Source organism: Artemia franciscana, chromosome 8, assembly GCF_032884065.1.
Source record: "Artemia franciscana chromosome 8, ASM3288406v1, whole genome shotgun sequence".
In the NCBI taxonomy this organism is placed as follows: Eukaryota; Metazoa; Arthropoda; class Branchiopoda; order Anostraca; family Artemiidae; genus Artemia; species Artemia franciscana.
In genome coordinates this window covers 28,482,464-28,509,606 of record NC_088870.1, presented here as the reverse complement: position 1 = coordinate 28,509,606, position 27,143 = coordinate 28,482,464, and the positions used below count along the sequence as shown (strand labels likewise).

At 35.6% G+C, this 27,143-nt stretch overlaps 1 protein-coding gene and 1 long non-coding RNA gene across 16 annotated transcripts in view; one reads left to right on the top strand and one right to left on the bottom strand.

The window, feature by feature from the left end:
* The window catches only part of LOC136030245 (neuronal acetylcholine receptor subunit alpha-7-like), a 189,257-nt gene that overhangs the window by 49,275 nt on the left and 112,839 nt on the right, over nt 1–27,143 (bottom strand). For all 14 annotated transcript variants that reach the window (XM_065709076.1, XM_065709086.1, XM_065709079.1 and 11 more), the window contains one exon: nt 16,861–16,970. In XM_065709076.1, the coding sequence (XP_065565148.1) occupies nt 16,861–16,970 (110 nt within the window). The remainder of the gene's footprint in view (nt 1–16,860; nt 16,971–27,143) is intronic.
* The window catches only part of LOC136030248 (uncharacterized), a 48,192-nt gene that overhangs the window by 16,394 nt on the left and 4,655 nt on the right, over nt 1–27,143 (top strand). The window contains exon 1 of one of the 2 annotated variants that reach the window (XR_010618222.1): nt 7,066–7,333. The exons of the other annotated variant lie outside the window; for it this stretch is intronic. This is a non-coding gene — a long non-coding RNA (uncharacterized LOC136030248). Of the gene's footprint in view, nt 1–7,065; nt 7,334–27,143 lie in introns of those variants that run through there. 2 annotated transcript variants of the gene reach the window in all.

Sequence of the window (27,143 nt, the reverse complement as noted above, 5' to 3'; positions counted from 1 at the left end):
AGTGTATCCCGGGAAGTTATTTTAAGGTTCCTAACTATACCCCTTTCTCCCTCTTCTATATAACTTAGAAACATTCTAAAAATTCTAATTTACCTTAGAAAAATTCAACTTTTCACTGTATTTTAAGCTACTATATTCCATATTTAGTTCACCGGCATTGAAAAACAATTTTTACCTTTTATGATATAGTTCAAAATGGAATGTAGGCATTTAAACGCACCCCCTGTTTAAAACGTCTTATCTGTAATGGCTTTTCACAGGGGTAATACAGATAAGACATTGAACTTTTAAGGGACTTCTCACTCAAAATTATGATTCGTTGCTACAATTGGGTAAGGTTTATGTTATATGTGTGTCAATAACATCTATTTTGTAAATCATAACGGCATAGAGAAAGTCAATTTCTTCAAGAAGGCCCAACAATGATTCTTAGAAACCTGAAGAGAGGCGAAACATAAATTTAGTGGGAAAAAATAAGCACAAATCCTAAATACGTGATTGACATAACCGTAACGGATACGCTCTCTTTGGGGGAGTTTGGGAGGGGGGTTAATTTGAAAAAAATAGAAAGATGTATTAGTAACTTACGAATGGGTGATCAGATCTTAATGAAGTTTGATATTTAGAAGGATCTTGTGCTTCAGAGCTCTTATTTTAAATCCCGACCAGATCCAGTGATATTGAGGGGAGTTGGATGGGGAAACCGGAAATCTTGGAAGATGTGAAAATTGAGGTATCTTTATCTTGCAAATGGTTAGTCGGATCTTAATGAAACTTGATATATAGAAAGATCTTATGTCTGAGATGCTTAATATAGATGCTTATGCAGAAATTACTCTGTATATGAAAGGGGTTTTTCCTTCTCAACGCCCCGCTTTTTACGCTAAAGTTTGACACTTTCTGTTAATTTTACTTTTTAAAACAGTAAAAAACTTTAGCGTAAAGAGCGGGGTGTTGAGGAGGAAAAGGCCCTTTCATATACGGAGTAATTTCTGTTCATTTTAAGTTTTAATGTTGTTCGTTACTTTCAGTTAAAAAGACTTGTTTTTTTTAATTTAATTTATACCATAGTTTTATAAATATATATTTAAAATTATCAAAATAAACCAAAAATAAGCCCTTAATAAACATTAATTACAACACAACTATCCAGAAAAGAAGTTTTACAAAGGAAAGTAAAGAACCACATTAAACTTAAGACAAGCTTCAACACATTCATATAATATCTAAAGCTCAATGTTTTGTGAGAAACCAGGAAAGGAAAATATATAATTAATGAAAAAATCAAATAGTTGAGAAAATGAGAATTTTGTCAGCCAGTAGCAAAATATGAAGACGAAAATCAAGCAAATATTTCGACAAGGACCTCTGAATAATGGAAGTGTTTTCAAACAAAATGAAGTGGTTAGGGTTAATGTGCACATGTTGGGCCAAGGCAGAATGAAAATTCTTGGGCCTTTGGTGCAAACTATGACTTCGTTGATTGAGTATTTGTGTTTCAACAATGGCTCTCCCAAAAGACGTGGGACCCGATCGCTGAAAGGAAAAAGATAAAAAGCCAACTCCTGGATGCCCATGTACCAAGTGTACAAATACACAAACAAAATGATTATAGGAGGATCGACAAAGAAATCAAGAAAACTGCACGGACAGATAAGAGAAACTAGATTGAGCAAAAAATAATACAAGCCGAAGATGCAGCGAAGAGAGGAGACTCGAGGACCCTTTATAAACTACCGAATGAAATAAAAGGCAAGAAACCGATTCAAGATGGACCTGTGAGAAATTCTGATGGCGTTCTCATCACCGAGCGATCGGCTATTCATGGGCCAACCATTTTGAAAAGCTTTTGAATAGACCACCACCTGATGAGCTTCTAGATGTACCCTCTATAGCTTTCATCAAGCTTGACATCAATACAGAACCCCCGACTCTTGACGAATTACTAACAGCCACAAAGAAATTAAAAAACGGCAAGGCACCAGGCGAAGACCGTATCACGGCGGAGTTGATAAAGGCATCAATCAGTTCATGCATATCTATATGGCTGTCCTTGTTCCGAAAAAATTGGATGACACAAAAAATACCAACAGATTGGAGGCGCAGCACACTCATAAAACTCTTCAAAAAAGGCAATAAGACAATACCTGGGAATTGGAGAGGTATTAGTCTCTCATCCAAACCTGGCAAACTTCTTTCACTAATAATCCTTCACAGAATACAGAGTCCCCTTGACAAGTACTTGAGAGAAGAGCAACATGGTTTTAGACCAGGACGTTCATGTACCGATTTGATCTTCACACTAAAGGTGTTAATTGATGATAGCCGAGAATGGCAAAACAAATTGTGCATGGCATTTACAGACTTTGAAAAGGCCTTTGACTCGCTGCATCGGGAGACTCTATGGAAACTACTAACCTTTTATGGGATCCCTGAGAAGTTAATAGCCCTCATAATGGCTCTATACGAAGAATCTGAATGCTGTGTTAAAACAACAGAAGGAAGGACAAGATACTTTCGTGTCCTTTCCGGTGTTAAACAAGGCTGTGTCTTGTCACCTTTCCTGTTTGCGCTGACCATCTGCTCCGTAACACTGGCACCAGAAGCATACAATTAAACGTAGAACACCAAATTAATGATCTAGACTTTGCCGACGATATCACGCTTATTGGGTCCTGTAAACAAAGACTACAAGAGTTTCTAGAAGATGTACGTGACAGAGGCCGACTTATCGGACTAAGAATCAACGCTGATAAAACAAAAAGTATGGCAGTAACCGATTCACCTTTACACCTGAGATGCGATAACCAGGACATTGAGCAGGTTCTAGAATTTAAATATCTCGGGAGCACAGTGTTAAATACGGGATCAACTGAAAAAGATACATCATGAAGCATTGGGCAGGCCTCCGGCACATTCAACAGACTGAAACCGATATGGAGGTCGCAGAATTTCTCCCTCCGACTCAAGCTTCGTCTTATTCAATAGCAACGTCATCCCCGTCCTGTTATATGCTTCCGAAACCTGGCATCTGAATAACACGCAAGAAAGGCGAATTCTAGCTTTCGAGAATACATGTCTCCGGAGAATACTAAACATCCATTGCTCACAAAAAATCTCTAATGAGAAGGTGAGACGGATGACCGGACAACCCAAAGTGACAGATGTCATTAGGACACGTCGATGGAAATACTTGGGGCATGTACTTCGTATGGACGATTCCCGGATCCCGAAAGCGACGTTCCAGAGGCAACCAGAAGGAAGAAGAAGAAGAGGCAGGCCGCGCAATACACTGCAGCGCACCAACCAGACGGACCTGTGAAACATAAATGCTTCCCTTCAACCGGCGTGGGAAGATGTCCTTGCTGCGGCGCACATGAGGGATGACTGGCGGCTTCTTGTTGATGCCCTGGGCGCCTCTGGAGGCACGGGAGGATCTAAGGTCTAAGGTTCCAACAATCCCTTCTCCCAATTGTCAGCGTTTTACCAATATAGAAGATTTAGAAATGTTACACACCCCTTAAAATTTGAAAACTGGTATTTTTCACATTTCTAAATCTCTTTCATAGGGTGGTATCCAGGAAATTTCCAGGGGGGAAGGGGTATTAAAGATTTTTTTGAGGAATCTTTATAAAAAAAACTATGAAACGCACGGAAGACTTGTTTATATTCATTTCGTTACGTTTTTAGGAGTCGGAGAAAGGTTTCGGATGGGGGGTACATACCCTTTAGCCCTCCTGGATACGGCTTGTTTTTTCCTAGCCTATTTGAATTTAACGGGAAAAGATTGTATTAATTTTCTCACAACCTCTCACATATTTACGTTCTCATTAAAACAGTCTTCTCAATATTTGAACTCCACATTAATTACTCTTTTGAATACCGGATGACACATGGAAAGGTAATTACGAGTGACATAACAATTCCCCCGGAAGCCGGAACAGCTTTCCGGGATCTGAAAGGAGCTTTTGATGAAGTTATAAGGTAATTTAGCATTCTTATTTTTAATATATTTGTGAAAAATTTGTAATGACGGAAATATCGTTAAAGACCGCTAACAAATCCGTAAGTTGTTCATAAGTCTTCTTTGTGTTTGTTGAGTTGAGACATCCCATCTAAGACAGTGTCAAATCTCACAATTTAGGAGGTGTAAAATGCGTTTTGAAAATATAGTGGGGGGAGGGAATTTGTCGTTATTTTTCAAAGAAAACACAAATAAAGGCATTTTCAATGAAAATGTAAAAAAAATCTAGAGGGGGAGTATGGGGTGGTTCCCTTGTCCCTCCCGTAATTGACACCACTGGTCTCAGATTTTTGTTTCGCCTCTCTTCAGGTTTTTAAGAATGGTGGGCTAGGCAGTCATAGGCCCTCCAAAAGTCACTGATTATTTTTGTACCTGGCAGGATTCTGTCACGTATTATTCCCAGCAGCGTAGCACTACTTCTATCTGGCACAGCAACCATGAATGAATTTCCAGTAGATCGCTCTATACCACCAAATACCCAAACACCATCGACAATTCGACCACGATTGTACTTATGCCAACAACTTTCCAAGATAGCAAGAAGTCAATGGACTAGAATTTTACCCTAAATTTATATAACTGTATGATCAGATTAGTGTATCTGATTTGATCTTAATTGAATAAACTCATTTCTCGCTCGACTATATTCTGTTAACGGGGGATAGTCACACACCCCTTTGGCTTCGAAGATCTGAGTGTCCGTACCGCATAGACGTACTGTGTTGCAAGTTTCAAACAGTTCGTGGTAACGAACTGTAGTAAGGAGCGACCCGGCTCAATAGTAAGCAAAACTCTAAAAAATGGAATTTTGATACCAATAGCTACATTAAAAGAATGAATCGCATTTTAATGCTGATTTTAAATATATAAGTTTCATCAAGTTTAGTCTTACCCATCAAAAGCTACGAGCCTGAGAAAATTTGCCTTATTTTAGAAAATAGGGGGAAACACCCCCTAAAAGTCATAGAACCTTAACAAAAATCACATCATCAGATTCAGGGTACAAGAGAACCCTATTGTAGAATATTTCAAGCTCCTATATAAAAAAATGTGGAATTTTGTATTTTTTGCCTGAAGGCAGATCACGGATGCGTGTTTATTTGTTCGTTTGTTTGTTTTTGTTTTTTTTCCCAGGGGTGATCGTATCGACCCAGTGGTCCTAGAATGTTGTGAGAGGTCTCATTCTAATGTAAATGAAAAGTTCTAGTGCCCTTTTTAAGTGACCGAGAAAATTGGAGAGCACCTAGGCCCCCTCCCACGCAAATTATTTTCCCAAAGTCACCGGATCGACATTCTGAGATAGCCATTTTATTCAGCGTAGTCGAAAAAGAATATAACTATGTCTTTAGGGATGACTTACTCCCCCACAGTACCCGTGGGAGGGGCTACAAGTTACAAACTTTGACCAGTGATTACATATAGTAATGGTTTTGGGGAAGTGTACAGACATTTTCAGTTTTTTTTTGGTTGGGGGAGGGTTTGAGAAGAGGGGGATATGTTGTGGGAGCTTTCCATCGAGAAATTTGTCATTGGGGAAGAAAATTTCCATGAAGGGAGCGCAGGATTTTCTAGCATTATCCAAAAAAAAACAATGAAAAAAAAATATGAAAAGTTTTTTCAACTGGAAGTAAGGAGCAGCATTAAAACTTAAAAGGAACAGATTTTATTACGCATATGAGGGGCTCATCTCCTCCTAATACCTCGCTCTTTACGCTAAAGTATTTTTAGTAATTTCAACTATTTATTCTACGGCTTTTGTGACTCAGGGGTCATTCTTAAGGAATTGGGACAAAATTTAAGCTTTAGTGTAAAGAGCGAAGCACTGACGGGGGGAGGGTGAACCCCCTCATATCCGTAATAAAAACATGAGAATACAAAAGTTCGTTACGTAAGCTAATTTGTAAGTTACGTATATCTTTTACTAATAAAAACATTCGTAAAAAATTAAAAGTTCTAGTTGCCTTTCTAAGTAACCAAGAAATCGAAGGGCAAATAGGCCTCCTCCCCCGCCCTTTTTTTCTCAAAGTCATTCGATCAATACTATGAGAAAGCCATTTAGCCAAAAAAATAAATTTGCAAATTTCGTTTTAATTATTCATCTACGGAGAGCCAAAATCAAAACATGAATTGATTCAAAAACCTTCAGAAATTAAATTAATAAAAACAAGTTTTTTTTAACTGATAGTAAGGAGCGACATTGAAACTTAAAACGAACAGAAATTACTTCGTATATGAAAGGGGCTGCTTCCTCATCAACGCCCCGCTCTTTACGCTAAAGTTTTTTACTGTTAAAGTAGAGTTGAGAGAAAGAGTCAAACTTTAGCGTAAAGAGCGGGGCGTTGATGAGGAAGCAGCCCCTTTCATATACGAAGTAATTTCTGCTCGTTTTAAGTTTAACCAAGTTTTAATCGTCATTCTATATTGGCATAGTTACGCCTATTTCTAAGAGCGGGAAGAAAGACTTGTCATCTTGTAGTTCCTTGAGGCCAATTACTAGGGGTTCTATGATTGGGAAAATGTATGAGTTGCGTTTGAAGAATCTTTTTGAAATTCTTGACGTTGGTTCTAATCAAGTTGGTTTCAAGAAAGGTTTGGGATGTGACGACGCCCATGCATCTTTCAGCAAAATTATTGAAGAAGCAAGAATCTCTGGTCAACCGCTATACGCCCTCTTGGTTGATATCAAAGGGGCTTTTGATAACATTTCTTATGCATCTGCACCGATCGCTTTAATCCATGCTGGATTGCCCCTAGCTGTCATTCAAGTCCTTCGCTCTTGGCATTCTGGATTAAAGATTCGTATTTTTCCGAGTTCGTCTTCATCTCGGTCCAAATTAATTCAAGTGGCTAGAGGAATTAGACAAGGAGGAATTATTTCTCCTTATATATTCAATTCATGTTTAGCTACTGCCCTTAATTCTCTTTCCTGCTCTTTTGTTTCATTATCTCGAAATCTCTTACATTGCATATGCTGATGACATTATCCTTCTAAGCCGGTCCAAGTCTAGTCTTGTTTCTAATTTTAATATTTTAATTAATTGTTTAAAAGGTTTGGGCCTTTCTATCAGTTTGAAAAATGTCAATTTTTTGTTGTAAATTGTTTAGAGGATAATGTCAGGGCGACTCTCGATTGCGGCAATGGTGTTATTTTCCAGTCGTCGCCAATAGTCACTTATTTGGGATTACATTATGCTGCTTCGAAAAGAGATTTTAAACCAGTCCTGGTTCAGCATGTTCAGATGAAACTACGCAAGGCATTTGGTTTTTTAATTCGTTTTCGAGGTCTTTACCGTCGGGACGTCCTTGGTCGTATGTATAGCGCTGTTACTCTGTCTCACGTATTGTTCCCGTCCCTCCTCTTCCGTAATTTCAGACCCTCTGATCTTTCGCCCATTAAAGTTTCTTATTGTCAATTTTGCAAATTTTTACTTGGTTTTCCCCTTTCTTTCAGTAACACTGAGATTATTTTAAAGCTTAAAGTGAAGAATCCTGTATTCTGTATAAAGAAAAAATATAAAACATTTGAAGACAAGGCGAAAATTATCCTTTTTGGCCACAATTTATTTCCGTTTTTTAGTAACAGTTCTAGTTCTTGATGATTTATAGGCTAAATTATTTAGCAAGTGTTTTTGTATCTGTTTTTTTTTTCTCTTTTTTTAAAATGTTTTGTCAATATTTGATATTTTTTGATTGTAAGCGTTATTATTTGTCTTTTCTTTATATTATATTGTAGCCTACTCTTCATTTTTTGAGATAAATAAAGAAAATAAATAAATAAATTATAATAAATAAATAAATGGATCCCTAAAATTTTGAAATAGCCACTCTGTTCAAAATAGTCCATATGCAATAAAACTGTGTCTCTTTGGTTGACAATTCCCCCAACCCCCAGGGCTTGGACTGTAAATTATTATAGTTTCCCACTGTTAACATATAGACTAAGGTTCTTTTTCTGCAATGGATATCTTATAAACTTTGGAGGGGGCTCATTCAATTGGAAATCGAAAGCTCCTGCATCCTTTTTAAGAGTCAATAGTGATCTTAGTGCAACTAGCCCCTCACCCATTTCCTCTTTTCCTAAAATGTATATGATCAAAATTGTGAGAGAGACACTTTGTTCGAAATAGCCCAAAGTAATATAACTGTTAATGGATTCAAACTATGAATCCAAGGTCAAAAAACCCCCCTCAAATTCCCTGGGGCAACGGCTGTAAGTTATTCAAGTTACCCATTGTTAATATATGGTGTTTTTACAGAAGAGGTGGTCTTATAAACTTTGGAGGAGGCTCATTCGATTAGAAATCGAAAGATCTAGTTCCCATTTTAAGAACAAAAAGCAATCGGAGGGCAACTAACCCCCAACCTTTTTTTTACCTAGATGCAAACAATTAAATTTTTTAGATAGCCATTATGTTCAAAATACTTCGGAGGTCAAATACCTTTTAGATGGAAACTTTAAAGGTTTATTGAAGAGAGATTGAAGGGCCCCGTCTCCTCAAAAATGATTGAAATTTTGTAATTATCATGTTGTTCAAACTAGTCAAAAGGTGTAATAGCTAGGCCTCCAGAGATGCCATACCTTCCACAGCCCCGGGGAAAGGATTCAAATTAAGCAATTTATAAATTGTTTACATTCAAGATTGGTAAATCATGAAATTTTGTTTTAGCTGCAATGGCCCCAAAGACACCTGTTCAAAATTTGGGAATAGCCCTCTTTTTAAATAGTCGGAAAGTCAAACAACTATTTTTGGAGGGAATAAAAAGAAACTTGAAAACCCAATTACACATGATGGACATTATGTAAGTTGCCCTTTGATTATAAATAAGGGGGAAAGTTTATCCTAAGTCTCCAAAAAGGCTAAGAGTAAAAGGTTAAATCTTTTAGAAAATGTTGAGGGGGATGTCCAACAAAACCTCTAGAAAATGCTGAAAGAGATGCCAAACAAAATCATAACAAACAAACTATACGCAAGAAATCTGTCAAAAGGGTACTTTTGCACTATCTGAGGAATGCCTAAGGGTATTAATCTGGAACTTAAAAATCAGGTAGAGAGGGAAGTTGAAAAAGAAACGGAGAGCAATCAGCCCCCCTCCTCTTGCCCTTTTAGATGCTCTCCTTTATACTGATATAAATTTAAAAAAGTCATTTTATTCAAAATAGTCACAAGGCATAAGAGGAATACCCCGGTGGATGCCATGCCTCCACAGCCCCCAAGGCGAGGGTAGTGAATTATTCAATCTGTTCATTTTTAACCATCAGGGTTGATTGCTGGGATAAGGGGAATGTTTGATCCTGGATCTGTCTGAAAAGAATAAGGGTATTAAGGTGAAACTTCAGGCACTCTTGAGCTAAATAGAAAGACAATATCTGCATCCAAGTTATCAAAAAATCATATCTGCAACACATTAGGAACGATTAAAAGTATTAACTTGAAACATTCTGGGTCACTACTACTACCACTACGGCTGCAAATGCGACTGGTAGCGACTGCAACAGTGACTAGTTCCAACTGCAGCTCCTTGTAGCTGGTACTATATTTACTTGTCACTACATTCAGAAAATGTTAGGGATTGTTGAGCATAATGAAAACACACTTTGTGCATACTGACTGACAAAAGGGCGCATTATCAATATTTCAGGAACAGCTGAGCGCATGAAGTTGCGCACAAAGTTATATGCATCCAGGTTATCAAGAAAACATATCTACAATATCTTAGGAGTGGCTAAGGGTGAGAGTATTCAATTAAAAAGTACTTTATGCATTTTTGTTGTCAAAAGGGCGTTTCTGAAATATCCCAGAAATGGCTAACGACATTTAATTGAAACTTCACAAGGAATGTGGGGGGGGGGTTGAAATAAATCAAAATCCACTAATTAGAACTATTAAATTATAATTAAATATTTAATTCTTACGCCAAAGATATGACAAACTGAAGAAATATCCATTATATTAACCAAAACCGAAACTTTGGCAATAAAAAACGAACAGAAACTAATCAAATCAAACAGTTCGTGGTAACGAACTGTAGTAAGGAGCGACCCGGCTCAATAGTTAACGAAACTCTAAAAAATGAATTTCGATGCTAAGAGATATATCAAAAGAATCGGATTTTTATGCTGATTTTAAATATATAAGTTCATCAAATTTAGTCTTTGTCATCAAAACTTACGAGCCTGAGAAAATTTGCCTTATTTTGGAAAATAGGGGGAAACACCCCCTAAAAGTCATAGGATCCTTAACGAAAATCACACCATCGCATTCAGCGTATCAGACAACACTACAGAAAAAATTTCATGGTCCAATCTAGAAAAATGTGGGATTTCGTATTTTTTGCCAGAAGACAAATCACGGGTGCGTGTTTATTTGTTTGTTTGTTTGTTGATTTTTTTCCCCAGGAGTCATCGTATCGACCAAGTGGTCCTTATTGTTGCAAGAGGTCTCATTCTAACGGAAATGAAAAGTTATAGTGCCCTTTTTAAGTGACCAAAAATTGGAGGACACCTAGGCCCCCTCCCGCGCTCATTTTTTTCAAAGTCAACGGATCAAAATTTTGAGATAGCCATTTTGTTCTGCATAGTCGAAAACCATAAAAATTATGTCTTTGGGGATGACTTATCCGCCCAGAGTCCCTGGGGGAGGGGCTGCAAGTTACAAACTTTGACCAATGTTTACATACAGTATTGGTTATTGGAAGTGTACCGACATTTTCAGGAGGATTTTTTTGGTTCGGGCGTGGGGTTCAGGGGAGGGTGCTATATGGGAGGATCTTTCCTTGGAGGAATATTTCATGGGGGAAGAAAAATTCGGGCACAGGATTTTCTAGCATTACTATTAAAAAAAAAACAATGAAAATATAAACATGAAAAAGTTTTTTCAATTGAAAGTAAGGAGAAGCATTAAAACTTAAAACGAACAGAGATTATTACACATATGAGTGGTTCTAAAAATACTTTAGCATAAAGAGCGAGGTATTTAGGAGGAGATAAATACTTCGCTCTTTATGCTAAATTATTTTTAGTAATTTCAACTATTTATTCTACGGCCTTTCTGATTTAGGGGCCATTCTTAAAGAATTGGGACAAAACTTACGATTTACTGTAAAGAGCGAGGTATTAACGAGGGTACAAACCCCCTCGTACACATAATAAAAATATAAGGTTATGAAAGTTTGTTATGTAAGTTAATTCTTAAGTTACGTATATGTTTTACTAATAAAAACGTTCGTTAAAAATTAAAAGTTCTAGTTGCCTTTTTAAGTAACCGAAAAATTGGAGGGCAGCTAGGCCTCCTTCCCCAACCCTTATTTTTCAAAATCGTCTGATCAAAACTAAGAGAAAGCCATTTAGCCAAAAAAAAAAGAATTATTATGCAAATTTAATTTTAATAATTTATGTACGGAGAGCCAAAATCAGACATGTATTAATTCAAAAACTTTCAGAAATTAAATAAAAAAAACAAGTTTTTTGAAATGAAAGTAAGGAGCGACATTAAAACTTAAAACGAACAGAAATTACTCCGTATATGAAAGGGGCTTTTCCTCTTCGACACCCCGCTACTTGCGCTAAAGTTTGATTCTTTCTCGCAAATCTACTTTTTAAAACAATGAAAAACTTTAGCGTAAAGAGCGGGGTGTCGAGGAGGAAAAGCCCCTTTCATATACGGAGTAATTTCTGTTCGTTTTAAGTTTTAATGTCGCTCCTTACTTTCATTTCAAAAACTTTTTTTTTATTTAATTTAAAAAAGAACTTCCCAAAAGAGAAGTTGTTAATAGAAAACTGAGAGCCAAATTCAACTTAAAACCAGCAGAATAAGTTCAAATAACAATTTGAACTAAAAAAAAACAACATAAATTCAAATAAACAATCTCAGAAAACAAAGAGATAGCAGGTACTAGTATAGATGAATGAATAAATCTTAAAACAAATAAAAACTCAATTGATAGTTCAAGTCAAACCTAAAGCGAACAGAAATGAGTTTGATGATTAATCCCCCCCCTTCCCTAACCATAAAAGGCTAAAGCTTGTTTTGTCATTTTTGTGCCTTACTGAATTAAATAAAAAAACAAGTTTTTTCAACTGAAAGTAAGGAGCAACATTAAAACTTAAAACGAACAGAAATTACTTCGTATATGAAAAAGGCTGCTTCCTCATCAACGCCCCGCTCTTTACGCTATAGTTTGACTCTTTCTATCAGCTCTTCTTTTTAAAACAGTACAAAACTTTAGCGTAAAGAGCGGGGCGTTGATGAGGAAGCAGCCCCTTTTATATACGAAGTAATTTCTGTTCGTTTTAAGTTTTAATGTCGCTCCTTACTTTCAGTTGAAATTTTTTTTTTTTTTTATTTCTGAACGTTTTTTGAATCAATACATGTTTTGATTTTTGCTCTCTGCAGAGGAATTTGCATTTTTTTTTTTTTTTGGCTAAATGGCTTTCTCATAATTTTTATCGAATGATTTTGAGAAAAAAAAAAGCGGGGAGGAAGCCTAGTTGCCCTCCAATTTTTTGGTTAATTAAAAAGGCAACTAGAACTTTTAATTTTTTTACGAATCTTTTTATTAGTAAAAGATATACGTAACTTATAAATTAGCTTACGTAAAGAATTTTTTATTCTCATGTTTTTATTACACATATGAGAGGGTTCGTCCCCTCGTCAGTACTTCTCCCTTTACACCAAATCTTAAATTTTGTCCCAATTCATTAAGAATTACCCCTGAATCACAAAAGCCGTAGAATAAATAGTTGACATTACTAAAAATACTTTAGCGTAAAGAGCGAGGTATTAGGAGGTGGTGAGCCCCTCATATGGGTAATAATTTCTGTTCGTTTTTAGTTTTAATGCTACTCCTTACTTCCAGCTGAAAAAAACTTTTTCATATTTATTTTTCATTGTTTTTTTTTTTAAATAATGCTAGTAAATCCTGCGCTCCCTTCATGGAAATTTTCTTCCCCCATGACAAATTCCTCGATGGAAAGTTCCCCCAGTATATCCCCCTCTTCTCAACCCCTCCCCCCAACCAAAAAATCCTCCTGAAAACGCCTGTACACTTCCCAATAACCATTACTATATGTAAGCACTGGTCAAAGTTTGTAACTTGTAGCCCCTCCCACGGGGACTGTGGAGGAGTAAGTCGTCTCCAAAGACATAGTTATAAGGTTTTTCGACTACGTTGAATAAAATGGCTATCTCAGAATTTTGATCCGTTGACTTTGGGAAATAATTAGCGTGGGAGGGGGCCTAGGTGCCCTCCAATTTTTTTGGTCACTTTAAAAGTGCACTAGAACTTTTCATTTCCGTTAGAATGAGCCCTCTTGCAACATTCTAGGACAACTGGGTCGATACGATCACCCATGAAAACAAAAAACAAACAAACAAATAAACACGCATCCGTGATCTGCCTTCTGGCAAAAAATACAAAATTCTACATTTTTGTAGATAGGAGCTTGAAACTTCTACAGTAGGGTTCTCTGATACGCTGAATCTGATGGTGTAATTTTCGTTAAGATTCTATGACATTTAGGGGGTGTTTCCCCCTATTTTCTAAAATAACGCAAATTTTCTCAGGCTCGTAACTTTTGATTCGTAAGACTAAACTTGATGAAACTTATACATTTTAAATCAGCATTAAAATGAGATTCTTTTGATGTAGCTATTGGTATCAAAAGTCCATTTTTTAGAGTTTTGGTTTCTATTCAGCCGGGTCGCTCCTTATTACAGTTCGTTACCACGAACTGTTTGAAACGAAATATGTTACAAATACTGTCTTTTGCATTTACAAAATTGAAAACAAAAATAAACATTGCTGTGAAATTGGATTCTGAATTGCTGAATTTCCAAAAATTAAAGTCACTATATATGATATAATACTGAATATCAAATATTCAATCTATTTTCTTTAGTTCATTCCATTCGTCTTGATTATTACATTTATTTTATATTTATTTTTCGTCGATGTTTTGAAAAACAAAATTAAAGTGTTCAAGAAATATATAGTATTCAGTAAAACTCAAATGACTGTTCATCAAACATTTTGACTAAACATTGCAATTTTCTCCAAATAAATAAAATCAAGAATTTACATTATTAAGCAAATAAACTGAAGTATCGAGATGCTACCAATCAATTTTCTGTTACTGATACTTACAACTTAATAACGTAAAACGGGGGGTTTATGGGGCCGGTACGCTACATCATCTCTTGGCTAGGCCTGGGCAGGATTTAACAATTATGAAAAGTAAATTGAAAAAAAAAACTTCTCAACTGAAAGTAAGAAGCAACACTAAAATTTGAATTTTTTTCCAAATTATTTAAGAACAAGTGTTGAAACACAAGGACCGTTGGATTGGAATAAAAGCTTTTTCAAAGCACTAAAACATTCTAGCGCAACGAGCATGGAGTTGAGGAGGGGGCAATCCCCCTCATATATGGATTAATGTCTGTTTACTTGAAGTTTTAATATTGCTTCTTACTGTCAGTTGGAAAAAATTCTTTTTTAAAATTTAATAATTGGTTTGAGAGAATGTCGAAAGTCCTGTATTTCTTGTGCTTTCGACAAGAAAATTGAAGTTAAGAACTTTTGACTGATGTCAGTATGCTTTAAAATCTTAGCCCTTTGATTGAGCCAACACGAAAATCAAAGCAGAATTACGTAAGATCAGATTAAGATCTTTGCCGATTTATTACAGTGGTGCCAATTCACGAAAATTTACGGGGGGGGGGACGTATTTTTAAAAAACTAGGGGGACAAATTTGTCGTTTTTTCAAATTTCTTAATTAAGATACCCTTAAAAAAAGATATTTTCAATTAAGGTACCCCAAAAAAGTTATTTTTAAGTCAAGAGGGGATATATGGGTTACACACCGACATTCCCAATCTGATGCCGAGAATTTTTTAGCCAAGCCTAAAAGCGACTATTGTAATGGGTTATCCGAAAGACAAATTGTTAATGTTTACCCTCTTATGTGATTAATCAACGGTTTATTTTGGTTTTACGTTGAATATCTGCATAATAAGGTGCTTGAAGAAAGCAAATAAATGGCCTATAATCTCGGCTAAATGCATCAGCTGAAAGTGTCAGCTAAAAACAAACGACAATTCAGAAATTTTTTTACAATATTACGGACACAAGAAAGCCTTATATGGGTGCTCAAGCAATGTGGACCCACTATTATCATGAAGTAAGTTGTAACAAACTGTAAGTAAGCAGAGACTTTGCTCAATAGTAACTTGAACTCTAAAAAAGAATTCTGATACCAATTAACATTATGCTGAAAACCAATTAACAAAATCACCAATTATGCTGATTCCAAATATATAAAACACATTAAGTTTAATGTTACCATCAAAAGCTACCAGTCTGAAAAAATTTGCCTGATTTTCTAAAAAGAGAGGGAACATCCCCAAAAAGCCAATGGAGTTTAATGAAAATTACACCATCAGATTCAGGGTGTCATAGAACCGTGATGTACACGTTTCAAGTTTCTATGTCCAAAACTATGGAATTATACATTTTTTTTCCAGGAAGTAAGATTGCAGATGCTAATTTATTTGTGCGTTTTATTTTTATTGTTTTTCCCCAGGGTAATCGTATCGATTATCCTAGACGATCGGAAAAGGGCTCATTCGAACAGAAATTGAAATTCCTAGCACCTTTTTTCATTGACCAGAATGACTGTGCTATAGGAAAGTGGCATTTTCTGCCATTTTCGGACACGTAACTACAACTTTGTCCCAAAAAAGGCAAAAGCTGCCATCGCTTGACAATTCCGAGATTGCACCAAGGCTGACTGAAATAATAGCCAATGAATTTATGAGCATCCAGAACTATATCCCGAGCTTTCGAGTTGCAGAGGAAGTAATACCGGACGGTGACGTATTCATTACTGAAAAATCACGTATTAAACAGTTCTTGACTTTTGAGGGGGTGGCCCCTCCTCAATCCCTCGCTCTTTACGCTAAAGTTCTTAGTGCTCTAAAAAAGCCTCTTCTTCCAATTAAACGGCCCGTTTGTTTCATGTGTCGAACTCAAAGAATTGGAATAAAACTTTAAAATTTAGCGTAAGGAGCGAGGGGTTCAGGAGAGAGCAGTCCCCTTCATATACTGAATAGTTTCTGTTCGTTTTAAGTTTTAATATTGCTTCTTACTTTCATTCGAAGAAATTTGGCTTTTCATTTAATTTCTGGTTATTTTTCAAACCTTGCCCAGGTCTAACTAAGATGTGTCTTCGGCTACCGGTCCCATAAACCTCCAATTTCTTACTGTTAGAATGTATGAATCAATAACTGTAAATTCAGCATACTTACAGATACTCACTATTGTAAAACTGTAAATATTGTTCAGCTTTTTCAGTTTTTCAGCTTCAGAATCCAAGTATTGAATTACAGTTAAAATTTTGCGTGGTAGGCTAATGTACAATTAAAATTTTAACACTTAATCAAAATTTTGCGTGTTTTTTTTTGTTGTTTTCCCGGGTGTGGTCTAATCGAACCAATTGTCCCAGAAGAGTGAGAGAGGGCTCATGCGAAACAGAAATAAAAAGTTTTAGGGCCCTTTTCAAGTGGCCGAAATAATCGGAGGGCAGTAAGAAACCCTTCCACGCCCCTTTTCCCCCCAAGACATACGGTGAAAGTTTTGAGATAGCCATCTTGTTCAGCGTAGTTTAAAAGCCAAATAACTATGCCTTTGAGGACGACATGACCCCCATTCCCCTCTAGTCCCAGCAGAAATGGCTGCTAGTTTATAAAAATTTCCTATTGTTTACATATAGTGTTTGTTATTGGGAAATATACGGAATTGTTTCAAAATAGAAAAAGGGTTCAAAATTGAAAAGGAATACCTGTTATACATTAGCACATCTGGTTTCCATATCCGGTGTGGAGGTATTCGAATGTCTTTCACGTTTCCAAATTCTGAAGTATTCCAGCGTAAATTGTAATCACTCCATTCCTGTGATAAAAATAACTTTCAAATAAACAGCTTTTTAAAAAGTGCAAATTAAGCATTCAAAGCATTTGTGCTATATTCACATAATTATAGTGTATAACTGGTGCAAAAGATTCTAAAAAAGGTAAATACGAACGAGCATGCATATTAACAGCCATGCAAAAACGACACAATAAAAAAGAAAAGCTAATTTTAATAAGGCATTAATAGCAAACACTTCCTTTATTTGTAAGGTAAGCAAGGAATTTTCTTCTTTAAGCAGAGACGGTATATTGACAAAAACTTGTCTGCTTCGTTCAAGACATAGAGATGTTTTGATTTATTAATTAGAGGAGAAGATCTGATAAAATAATGACTTTGTTATGCGGTATTTTATTGAGATTGACTTTCTAACAAAGATGACAGATCAACAACTCTAATTTTTCGGAAGATAATCAATAGAATTACCAAAATGTTCCAGAATATATATTAAAGACATACAGGTTTAGGCTAAATAGCTTCCTATATGTAATCCAAATAAAAGTTTTTTTTTCTTTGGCGAAGAGCCACAAACTACAGGACCTAGAAACACGAGATACTAAGAATAAGAATCGTTCAAGGTAATTATTTTAGGTAAATTAAAAAGCTACCTGGCTCATTTTGCCTTACGATAATTCATTAAACACTATTTGATGTTTTTTGACAAATGAAAACTTATTGGTCACCAGCCCATTCAGAAATGTGCCGCATCGCATCCATTGGCGAACTACAAAATGTTCTTAGTCTTTCAGCTTACCTGTAAAATCCATATAACAAACACGCACTATTTTATTACTGCAGCCAAGCTGTCAGTTGAACATCTGAAATTAATTTGCTTCCAATGATTTACAGTTTGCCTTGTACAAAGTTTTTTGGGTATGTTATGTTTGTCTTGTCCTTACAGTGTTGTGCGGCTTTTTTGCTGTCGTTGTGATTACAGTTTTGGCAATAATTTACAGTTACTGCCAATCTTATATGGTACCTATTTTAATGTTATGTAATTTTATATTTTTTAAGTCTGCGTGAAACTTGTGAAATTTGGAACTCATTTCAACCTACTTCCTGTTGTTCAAACGAATCCAATTCTTGCATGAACCCTTAAATCCTGTAAAAACATGTTTTTCATGAAGATAACATCGTTAACATTTATATGACAGTCATTTATTTTTATGTCTATGTCTTTGTCCGACGAATAAACTCTTTAATGTGTATGACTCAAAATTTAAATTGTGCCATATATTTTATTGATTAATGCTAAAGACTAATATCTCACTGTTCATAACCAATTCAGTTATCATAATTAAAACTTAAATAAATTATAAGCTTTGAGTTTCCTTTACGAAAATTAACGGCACCTGGCAGCTAAAAATCTAGGGGCTTACTTGCCACTTGTCCACTATTTATGTAATTTTTTTTTTTTTTACCCAGGACTGTGCCTGTTGAACTTCTTTTAAAATGAATCAAGAAGACTTTTGAGGGATAAAATCTTTCAAGAGACCATTTCAAATTGAGATATATCGTCTTAAAAAGCTAATCTTCAAGTAATCAGAGTGGAGTGTCTCCTCTTGTAGGTAATCTGACTGCACCGTGTTTGCCGTATTCACTTGGTAAACGGTAGTACACGAAGAAATAACTATCCGAGGGAAGATAGTGAGTGTACATACAGATCAACCATTGATGCCACACCAAATTGCTCATTTTGAACTTGTAGAATAGCCCAATTGGCTCTACAGCTCAAGTTTGTATTTCATCGTGTTCAGGAACTCTTTATCTTCAGTAAAACAGTGCAAAGGCTATTGCCCCCCCCCATGTTTGATATACACCAGGAAAAGCAGAGGTCCAAATATACTGCTCGGCTTATTCCCAGCCTTTGATGGACATTAACAGGAATCTCAATCATCCTGACCGACCCAGAGAGCGCAATCTCTTGCAAAACTCCACATAACCTTAAATAGACGACCATATATCCCATGAGCTTGGATTCTTACGCGTGACTCTTTGTGAGCTTCTGCAAGATTGAAAAACCACACCCTAATATCATGTTCTTGGTTCAGAAGCTCAGTCCACTCCTGATGCTAAGTTTCCAGGCAGTCAAGTGTTGAGTAATTCAAGCAGAACTCATACTGTCTGTCACTAATAAAGTTATTTAGCTCCAGTTATCTTTAAAAGGCTTTATTGGCAATGTCTTCATAATTTTTACCCATGCAAGAAAGAGGGCTTACCAACCTATATGAGCCAGCACGAAAAGCCACTATCTGCCTTGGGAACAAAAATGACGTGGAAAGACTTTCTCACTATTGGGAAAAGTTAGAGGTAAAAGAAAATTCAAAGAGCGATGAAAGGTGGCTGGTTAGCTCAGCACTGTATTACATTTTGTATTTTTTGGATCGGATGATTTCGTTACATCAAGGCACCCTAGAGCACGCTGATCTTTCCGAAAAGAGTGGTTAAGCTGGTCAAGGAAGGTATATGAGGGATGAGAAAAGTTGGAACTTCCTTAGCGTGATTATCAAGACTTGAAAATTTGGCAAAGGCCTCAACAAGAGCTTCAGTCTTTGCTGAGAGTCTTGAATTAAGATCTCGTCAGTATGAAGGGATAAAATGGATATCCTTGTTGACCATGGTGTCGCCTCCTTGACAACTCTATGCCAACTTCTTACGAAGTACTTTAGAGGATGTTGGAAAAATATTCCTTGTAGTGTACCAGGATTGGCAAATCACACAAGTAGCATCACTACGGACTTTCATTAATCGTACACGCTCGTCTGTGCACGACCTTTTTTGGGAAATGCTTCCTAATTATGAGCAGTAAGCGTACTTTAACGACCGTCTCAGTCCCCTTTGTTGGATTGTAATATAACCTGCTTATGCTCCACCGGTGGTGGATTTCAAAATGCATCTCAGGCTATTAGCTCTTACATAGTCGCTTGAATAAGCATTCATCTCCAAAGAGCCAGTCTATTCTGTAATTAATATATCATGGTGGGGTGGTCCATTAGAGTCTATGTAGGTGTCAAAATCGACACAGTACTCAAGTATAATAGAACAGAGACAAATTACACAAGTAATATTTTGTGGTGGGTGTTAAAGCCCCAATGTAAAATTACGTCTGATTTTGACAACTTTCCTCTCGGGAATTCGAGGGACACTTCTGGGTACCCCGTAATTCAGAAATTTGGGGGATTATGCTTTGTACTAATAATGACAGAATTATTCAGGAAGTTTACTTTGACCATGATAACTCTTAGTGTTCTGAATAAGGGATATTTAAGCAAGTATATAGAATGTGGCCCTGAATTAAACAGCGACACCCCTTCTACAGTAGTTAGTACCATTTTTGCGCGTCCGATCTCAAACAAGGATTGTGTATCCGTCGATAGCAACCTTAATATTCATTAGCTTTTGGTTGAGATTAGTATAATATAACCTATGGTTAACTTGACCGTGTTCAGACCAAAGCCTCTCCGTTTGCTTCTGATCAAACTTCAGCCGGAGACCTTATGATTTGCTGTCTGATAGCATACAATACCGCTTACTGTCTTCTTGTAAATTCAAACATTTACACACAAGCTCATATCTCATATAATGATGCATTCTTAAGAAGAAAAAAAAAACAGATAAAATCCACACAAAAAGATTTATTTTAGCAGGCCGATAGGACATATAACAACTTAAGGCTTTTACAAGACATTTTTTTTTATGCTGAAATAATTTTTGTGGTGCTTTCAAATATATTGAACTGAAAATGATAATCATAATTAAATCAAAAGAATTTTTTCTAGACTGTACATACCAAAATAGGAAAAAAGAAAAGCAGCCCCCAAATCAAGCAAAAAAAACTATTTTCCCCAGTTCTTGTTATATTGATATTACAAGATGATATATTGATATTGTTATATTGATATATTTTTCCCCAGTTCTTGTTATAGCCTATATGATGCAAAAAGAGGAGGCTCTTTTTGCATCATATATAGCAGATTGCAAAAAGCATCCTTTTTTGAAACTTTTGGAACGAAAAAAATATTCTTAGAACCCTCGCTCAAAAAGTATTCCGGATTTCCTCCCGAGAGTTCAAGTAACAGCAATCAGTTTAGATTCACAGGAAGCAATTTTAGTTAAAAAAAACTCTGCTATTCATTAGAGAAGCTACAGGGCATTTCAAAGGGGATAAGTATTTAATTGAATTTTAAATTTCCGAGTGATTGGAGTGTTCCCTTTTTCGAAACCAAGAATTGAATTCATCTCATTTGAAATCAATGCTTTGTTTTGGATGGGGAGGGATTTTATTCACATGGATTGAATTTTCAATCCATGAATTTTCAAGTATCGTTTTTAGTTTCAAGACAACTGAGCTTTCTTGAGTTTTTTTTTAGAGAGTTAAAATCCAGTCGTAAATGTTATTAACTTCATGGCCCGTAAAAGGCTACTGAAAGCACAATGAATTATTCTTTAATTTCTTCCGGCCACTTGAGGAATTTCGGTGTTTCTACTGAAACATATTTTTTAAATGTTGCATAAATCGCGAAGCAGCAATTTTGTTCATTTTAACTTTCAACTTCGCTTTTTATTGTCACCAGAAAAACTCAAGTTTTTAAAAATTAACCTTTGTTTCATTTTTAGTTTTAAAATTAGTGCCAGTAAACCTTATAAAAGATTTTTTTAACTTAGGCAATGAAACTAATGAAGTTTATATGCTTTTTTGCTAAAATAGGGCTTTTAATGCAGGTTTAACTTAGCATCTCTTCTAAACTATGCCTTAAAAAATCTTCTTCACAAAAAGAGTCCATGGGGAATTTATCCATGACATATTTGAAGAGTTTCAAATGCAAAATTCAACTTATCCATGAAATTGTAAAAAAATTGAAGAATAATTAAGTTAATACAACTTATAAAAATTTTAGTTTTTATTATTTTTGCCTCTTTGACATCAACACTTTAGAAGAACTCATAATTGGAATCGACGTTTGAAAGAGATTAAATAAAAAAAACAAGTTTTTTTAACTGAAAGTAAGGAGCGACATTAAAACTTAAAACGCACAGAAATTACTTCGTATATGAAAGAGGCTGCTTCCTCATCAACGCCCCACTCTTTACGCTAAAGTTTGACTCTTTCTCTCAATTCTTCTTTTTAAAACAGTAAAAAACTTTAGCGTAAAGAGCGGGGCGTTGATGAGGAAGCAGCCTCTTTCATATACGAAGTAATTTCTGTGCGTTTTAAGTTTTAATGTCGCTCCTTACTTTCAGTTAAAAAAACTTGTTTTTTTTTATTTAATTTCTGAACGTTTTTGAATCAAATGCATGTTTTGATTTTGGCTCTCCGCAGAGGAATAATCAAAACGAAATTTGCATATTTTTTTTTTTTGGCTCAATGGCTTTCTCATAATTTTGATCGAATGATTTTGAGAAAAAAAGAGCGGGGGACGAAGCCTAGTTGCCCCCCGATTTTTTGGTTAATTAAAAAGGCAACTAGAACTTTTAATTTTTTATGAATCTTTTTATTGGTAAAAGATTTACGTAACTTATAAATTAGCTTACGTAAAGAACTTTTGTATTCTCATGTTTTTATTACATATATGAGGGGATTCGCCCCATCGTCAGTACCTCGCTCTTTACACTAAAGCTTAAATTTTATCCCAATTCATTAAGAATGACCCCCTGAATCACAAAAGCCGTAGAATAAGTAGTTGAAATTACTGAAAATACTTTAGCGTAAAGAGCGAGGTATTAGAAGGAGGTGAGCCCCTCATATGGGTAATAATTTCTGTTTGTTTTAAGTTTTATTGCTGTTCCTTACTTCCAGCTGAAAAAGCTTTTTCACTTTTATTTTTTAATTGTTTTTTTTAAATAATGCTAGTAAATCCTGCTCTCCCTTCATGGAAATTTTCTTCTCCCATTACAAATTCTCGAAGGAAAGTTCCCCCAGCATATCCCCCTCTTCTCAACCCCTCCCCCAAACCAAAAAAATCCTCCTGAAAACGCCTGTATACTTCCCAATAACCATTACTATATGTAAGCACAGGTCAAACTTTGTAACTTGTTGCCCCTCCCACGGGGACTCTGGGGGAGTAAGTCGTCCCCAAAGACATAGTTATAAGGTTTTTTGACTACGCTGAATAAAATGGCTATCTCAGAATTTTGATCCGTTGACTTTGGGAAAATAATTAGCGTGGGAGGGGGCCTAGGTGCCCTCCAATTTTTTTGGTCACTTAAAAAGGGCACTAGAACTTTTCATTTCCGTTAGAATGAGCCCTGTTGCAACATTCTAGGACAACTGGGTCGATACGATCACCCCTGGGAAAAAGAAAACAAAAAAAAACAAAAAAACAAATAAACACGCATCCGTGATCTGCCTTCTGGCAAAAAATGCAAAATTCCACATTTTTGTAGATAAGAGCTCGAAACTTCTACAGTATGGTTCTCCGATACGCTGAATCTGATGTTGTGATTTTCGTTAAGATTCTATGACTTTTAGGGGGCGTTTCCCCCTATTTTCTAAAATAACGCAAATTTTCTCAGGCTCGTAACTTTTGATGGGTAAGACTAAACTTGATGAAACTTATATATTTAAAACCATCATTAAAATGCGATTCTCTTGATGTAGCTATTGGTATCAAAATTCCATTTTTTAGAGTTTTGGTTACTATTGAGCCGGGTCGCTCCTTACTACAGTTCGTTACCACGAACTGTTTGAATAGGCCGTTGAAATTTTTTCATCCAAGATTCGAACTTAAGTTACCATGTCTTCAAAAAAGAGGTATTACCACTAGACTACAGAATCTTGCCCAAGGAATCTTCTTTATAATATTTGCTTTTTCAAATTAAGTGTTCATACCATTCTAGAAATTTAAGACAATGTAACCTAGACTTCAAAGTTTTATCACCGCTCGATGCAGTTTTTTAATGCTCTTTGAAACAACTTTTATGTATAGATATTTTTTTTGCCAATATTTTAGATCTTGTATTAATTCAGCCGATATTGTTTTTTTTTATTTCTTGGTTTTGGATTTTTTACTTTAGGTTATTTTTAGATTTTATCTTTATTTCTTAGCATTGAAGACGTCTTGTTTTATACAAGTAAAATATAGCGTTTTAGTTTGTCTTTTTCTTTTACTGGCCGTAGTTCAATTTGTTTTCTTCTCTTTCTTTGTTTTTTAATGCTCTTTTCAACTATAAATCTACAAAAAAGCATGCTAAAATTGATCAGTAGCTTTTAATTACGCATTTAAACATCCCTCTACAATACAACCTATGTTCTAGTTCTATCACAGTAATTAAGGAGGAGCCAGTGCTACCCTAGTCTTTGTCCCAGCCCAGATTTTGAGAAATTCTTTTTTTAGGAGTCTTTTTATTAGGATATAAGTTTATTTTATATATATATATATATATATATATATATATATATATATATATATATATATATATATATATATATATATATATATATATATATATATATGTATATATATAGCCCGGCGGCTTTGCCGCTGGGACCCGGCACTTGGTACGCGGCACTTTTGTATTTAGATTGTCATTGTCACTTGTCTTCTAACCGGAGACAATTTGCTGTCTTTTCATTTTGCAGGCTTTTCAAATATATTTGATTAATAAAGCAAGTCCGATTTCTAACAACGATATCTACTAAGCTTCAAAGTTTTGGTTTTATTTTTTAAAGTTTTTAAATTATTGCAGTCCCTTGTTAAAATATATACAAATATTTTTCATTTACCAGCAGCCGAGCCCTGGCACTTGGCACACAGGATTAGAGTTTTCAACCATGGAGATTACAATAGTAACATTTTAATTCTTCTCAGCCTCTCCATTCCGAAAAATGTTGTCAAAAGTAGACTTTTTGAGTACAATTAAAAACTTTCTGAAAAAGAAGTCTTTAAAAGAAAAGTAAAGGCCATATTAAAATTACTATCAGAAGAAATAGAAACCTACAATAACTCAAACTTTAAAATATCGAATTATTTGCCAAATACTTTGAGAAATGCTAATAGTCTACCAGAGTTCAAAAGTAAGATTAAAAGCTTCTTATTGGAAAATATTAAATTAGATCCTAATTTCTTGTACCGATAGTTCTCTATGTTTTTTTTATATATTAATTTACGATTGTTTTCTTTTCTTACCTCATATTTCTTTTCTTGATGACTGAATGAATACTGTCACCCGTTACGGGCAGTGCTCTCTTAGGGTGTAGTTAGTTTACAGTGTGTGATTTGTTTTTTGTTAATACACGAATTGAACTGAATTGAATTGAACTCAAAACGACCAGAAACTAATATTAAAGAACAAATAAAACCCAAAGTGAACAGAAATTAAATAAGCAATCATAGCAAAAAAAACGTACAATAGGTACTAATATAAATGAATAAATAGATCCTAAAACGAGTAAAGCTTAAACTGAATATGCAAACCAAGCCTGAAACGAATAAAAATATTTTGCTAATGAAGTATAAATGAAACTTAAAACGAACAGAAATTAAATAAACAATCATAGCAAACAAAAATACAATAGGTACTAATATAAATGAACAAATAAATCTTAAAAAAAGGGAAATTTTGTTTCCCTCAGGGCTGGGTTTAAAGCTTTGACACTTCTAGGCCCAAGCATTGTTGCCGCTCCGTTCTTGAAAAATTTCGGGAGAATCCTCAAAACTTCGGGAATGTTGAAAGCCGCAGGGCCTAATGGGCCTGTTGGTAAATCCTGGTCTGGTTTCATTGCAATTTTCATCTTATTTTCAATGTTGTTATAAATACAAAATAAAATATTTGTAATGTAATTCGTTTTAATAAAACGCCAAATACGCAGTAGGCCTTATGCTTTTACTGTTGGGGAAACAGGCAGCAGCCGAACTCTTGTTTGTATTGATTAATAGAGGTATCTTGAACAGTTTTGGAAAGAGCTAATAAAATTAAACTGAACTCAAAAGATTTTTTGAATAAAATATCACTAGTAGTTTCGTTGATTTTGGGAGGGGGATTGGGCCATGAAGGGATGGCCAGGGGTCAGCTTCCCTGATTTATCATTGACCATTTTTTTGGGGGGGGAGGGAGGGGTCTCGGGCAAATAAAAACAACTAAATATTTGATAAGTTATTGTTGTTTTTCTGGAGGTGAGGGTCAGGCCATGGAGGGCCAGGGATGAATTCCCATAATTTTTGGAATTCAATATCGCTAATATGTTTTTTTCCTTTTGGGGGGGGGAGTGTGGGCGGGAGTCGGGCCATGCAGAGAAGTCCAGGGGTCAGCTGCTTTAAGTTTTGGAAAAGAATATCGTTCATAAGTTTATTGAGTGGGGTTGAGGTTTGGGCTTATCTGATCTTTGAACTATTTTCGAAACCCTCGCATAAGAACCTTATATGTCCCCGGTGCAAAATTTACAACACTTACCCCTGGGCTCTGGGGTAAGCTATTTTATCTTTGAACTATTTTGAACAAAATTCAGATGTGTTAGGAATAAAATGCCTTGGAGAGGGCTAGTTGCCCTCCGATCACTATGACTCTTAAAAAGAGGACTAGAAATTCCAATCTACAATCGAATGAGGCCTGTCCGAAGTTTATGCTACCATCCCTCCTACAAAAACCTTATATGCCCCGGGGGCATAATTAACAACACTTGCCCCTGGGTTCTGGGGGCTATGTTATCCCTGGACATTTTGTTACATGATTTTTGTTCTATTTCAAAGAGAACCGCCATATAAGAAATGCAATCAGACGCATTTGGGGAAAAGAGGGTTGGTTGGGGGGAGGCTAGTTGCTATTGGATCAGTTTTGACTCTTAAATTTGGAACTAAAACTTTTAGTTTCAAATCTTTTGAGTCCCCTCCGAATTTTATAAGACAACCTCTTCCATAAGATCCTAATATGCCTCCGGGCACAAGTTAGAACCTTTAGTTCCCTGGGCTCGGGGGCGGGTATGTTAACCCCAAAATTCTTGTTATCTCATCGTTGGACTATTTAAATAAAAGCAGCTATCTCAAATTGATCGAATGCATTTCAGGAAAAGATCCAATCGATCACTTTTGACTCTTAAAAATGTAACTGGAAGTTTCAAATTTCAATCAAATGAGCTACCTTTGAAGTTTATACGACCATCCCTTACATAAAACCATATATGCCCCCGGGGTGGAGCGTAAAATACTTACCTCTGGACTC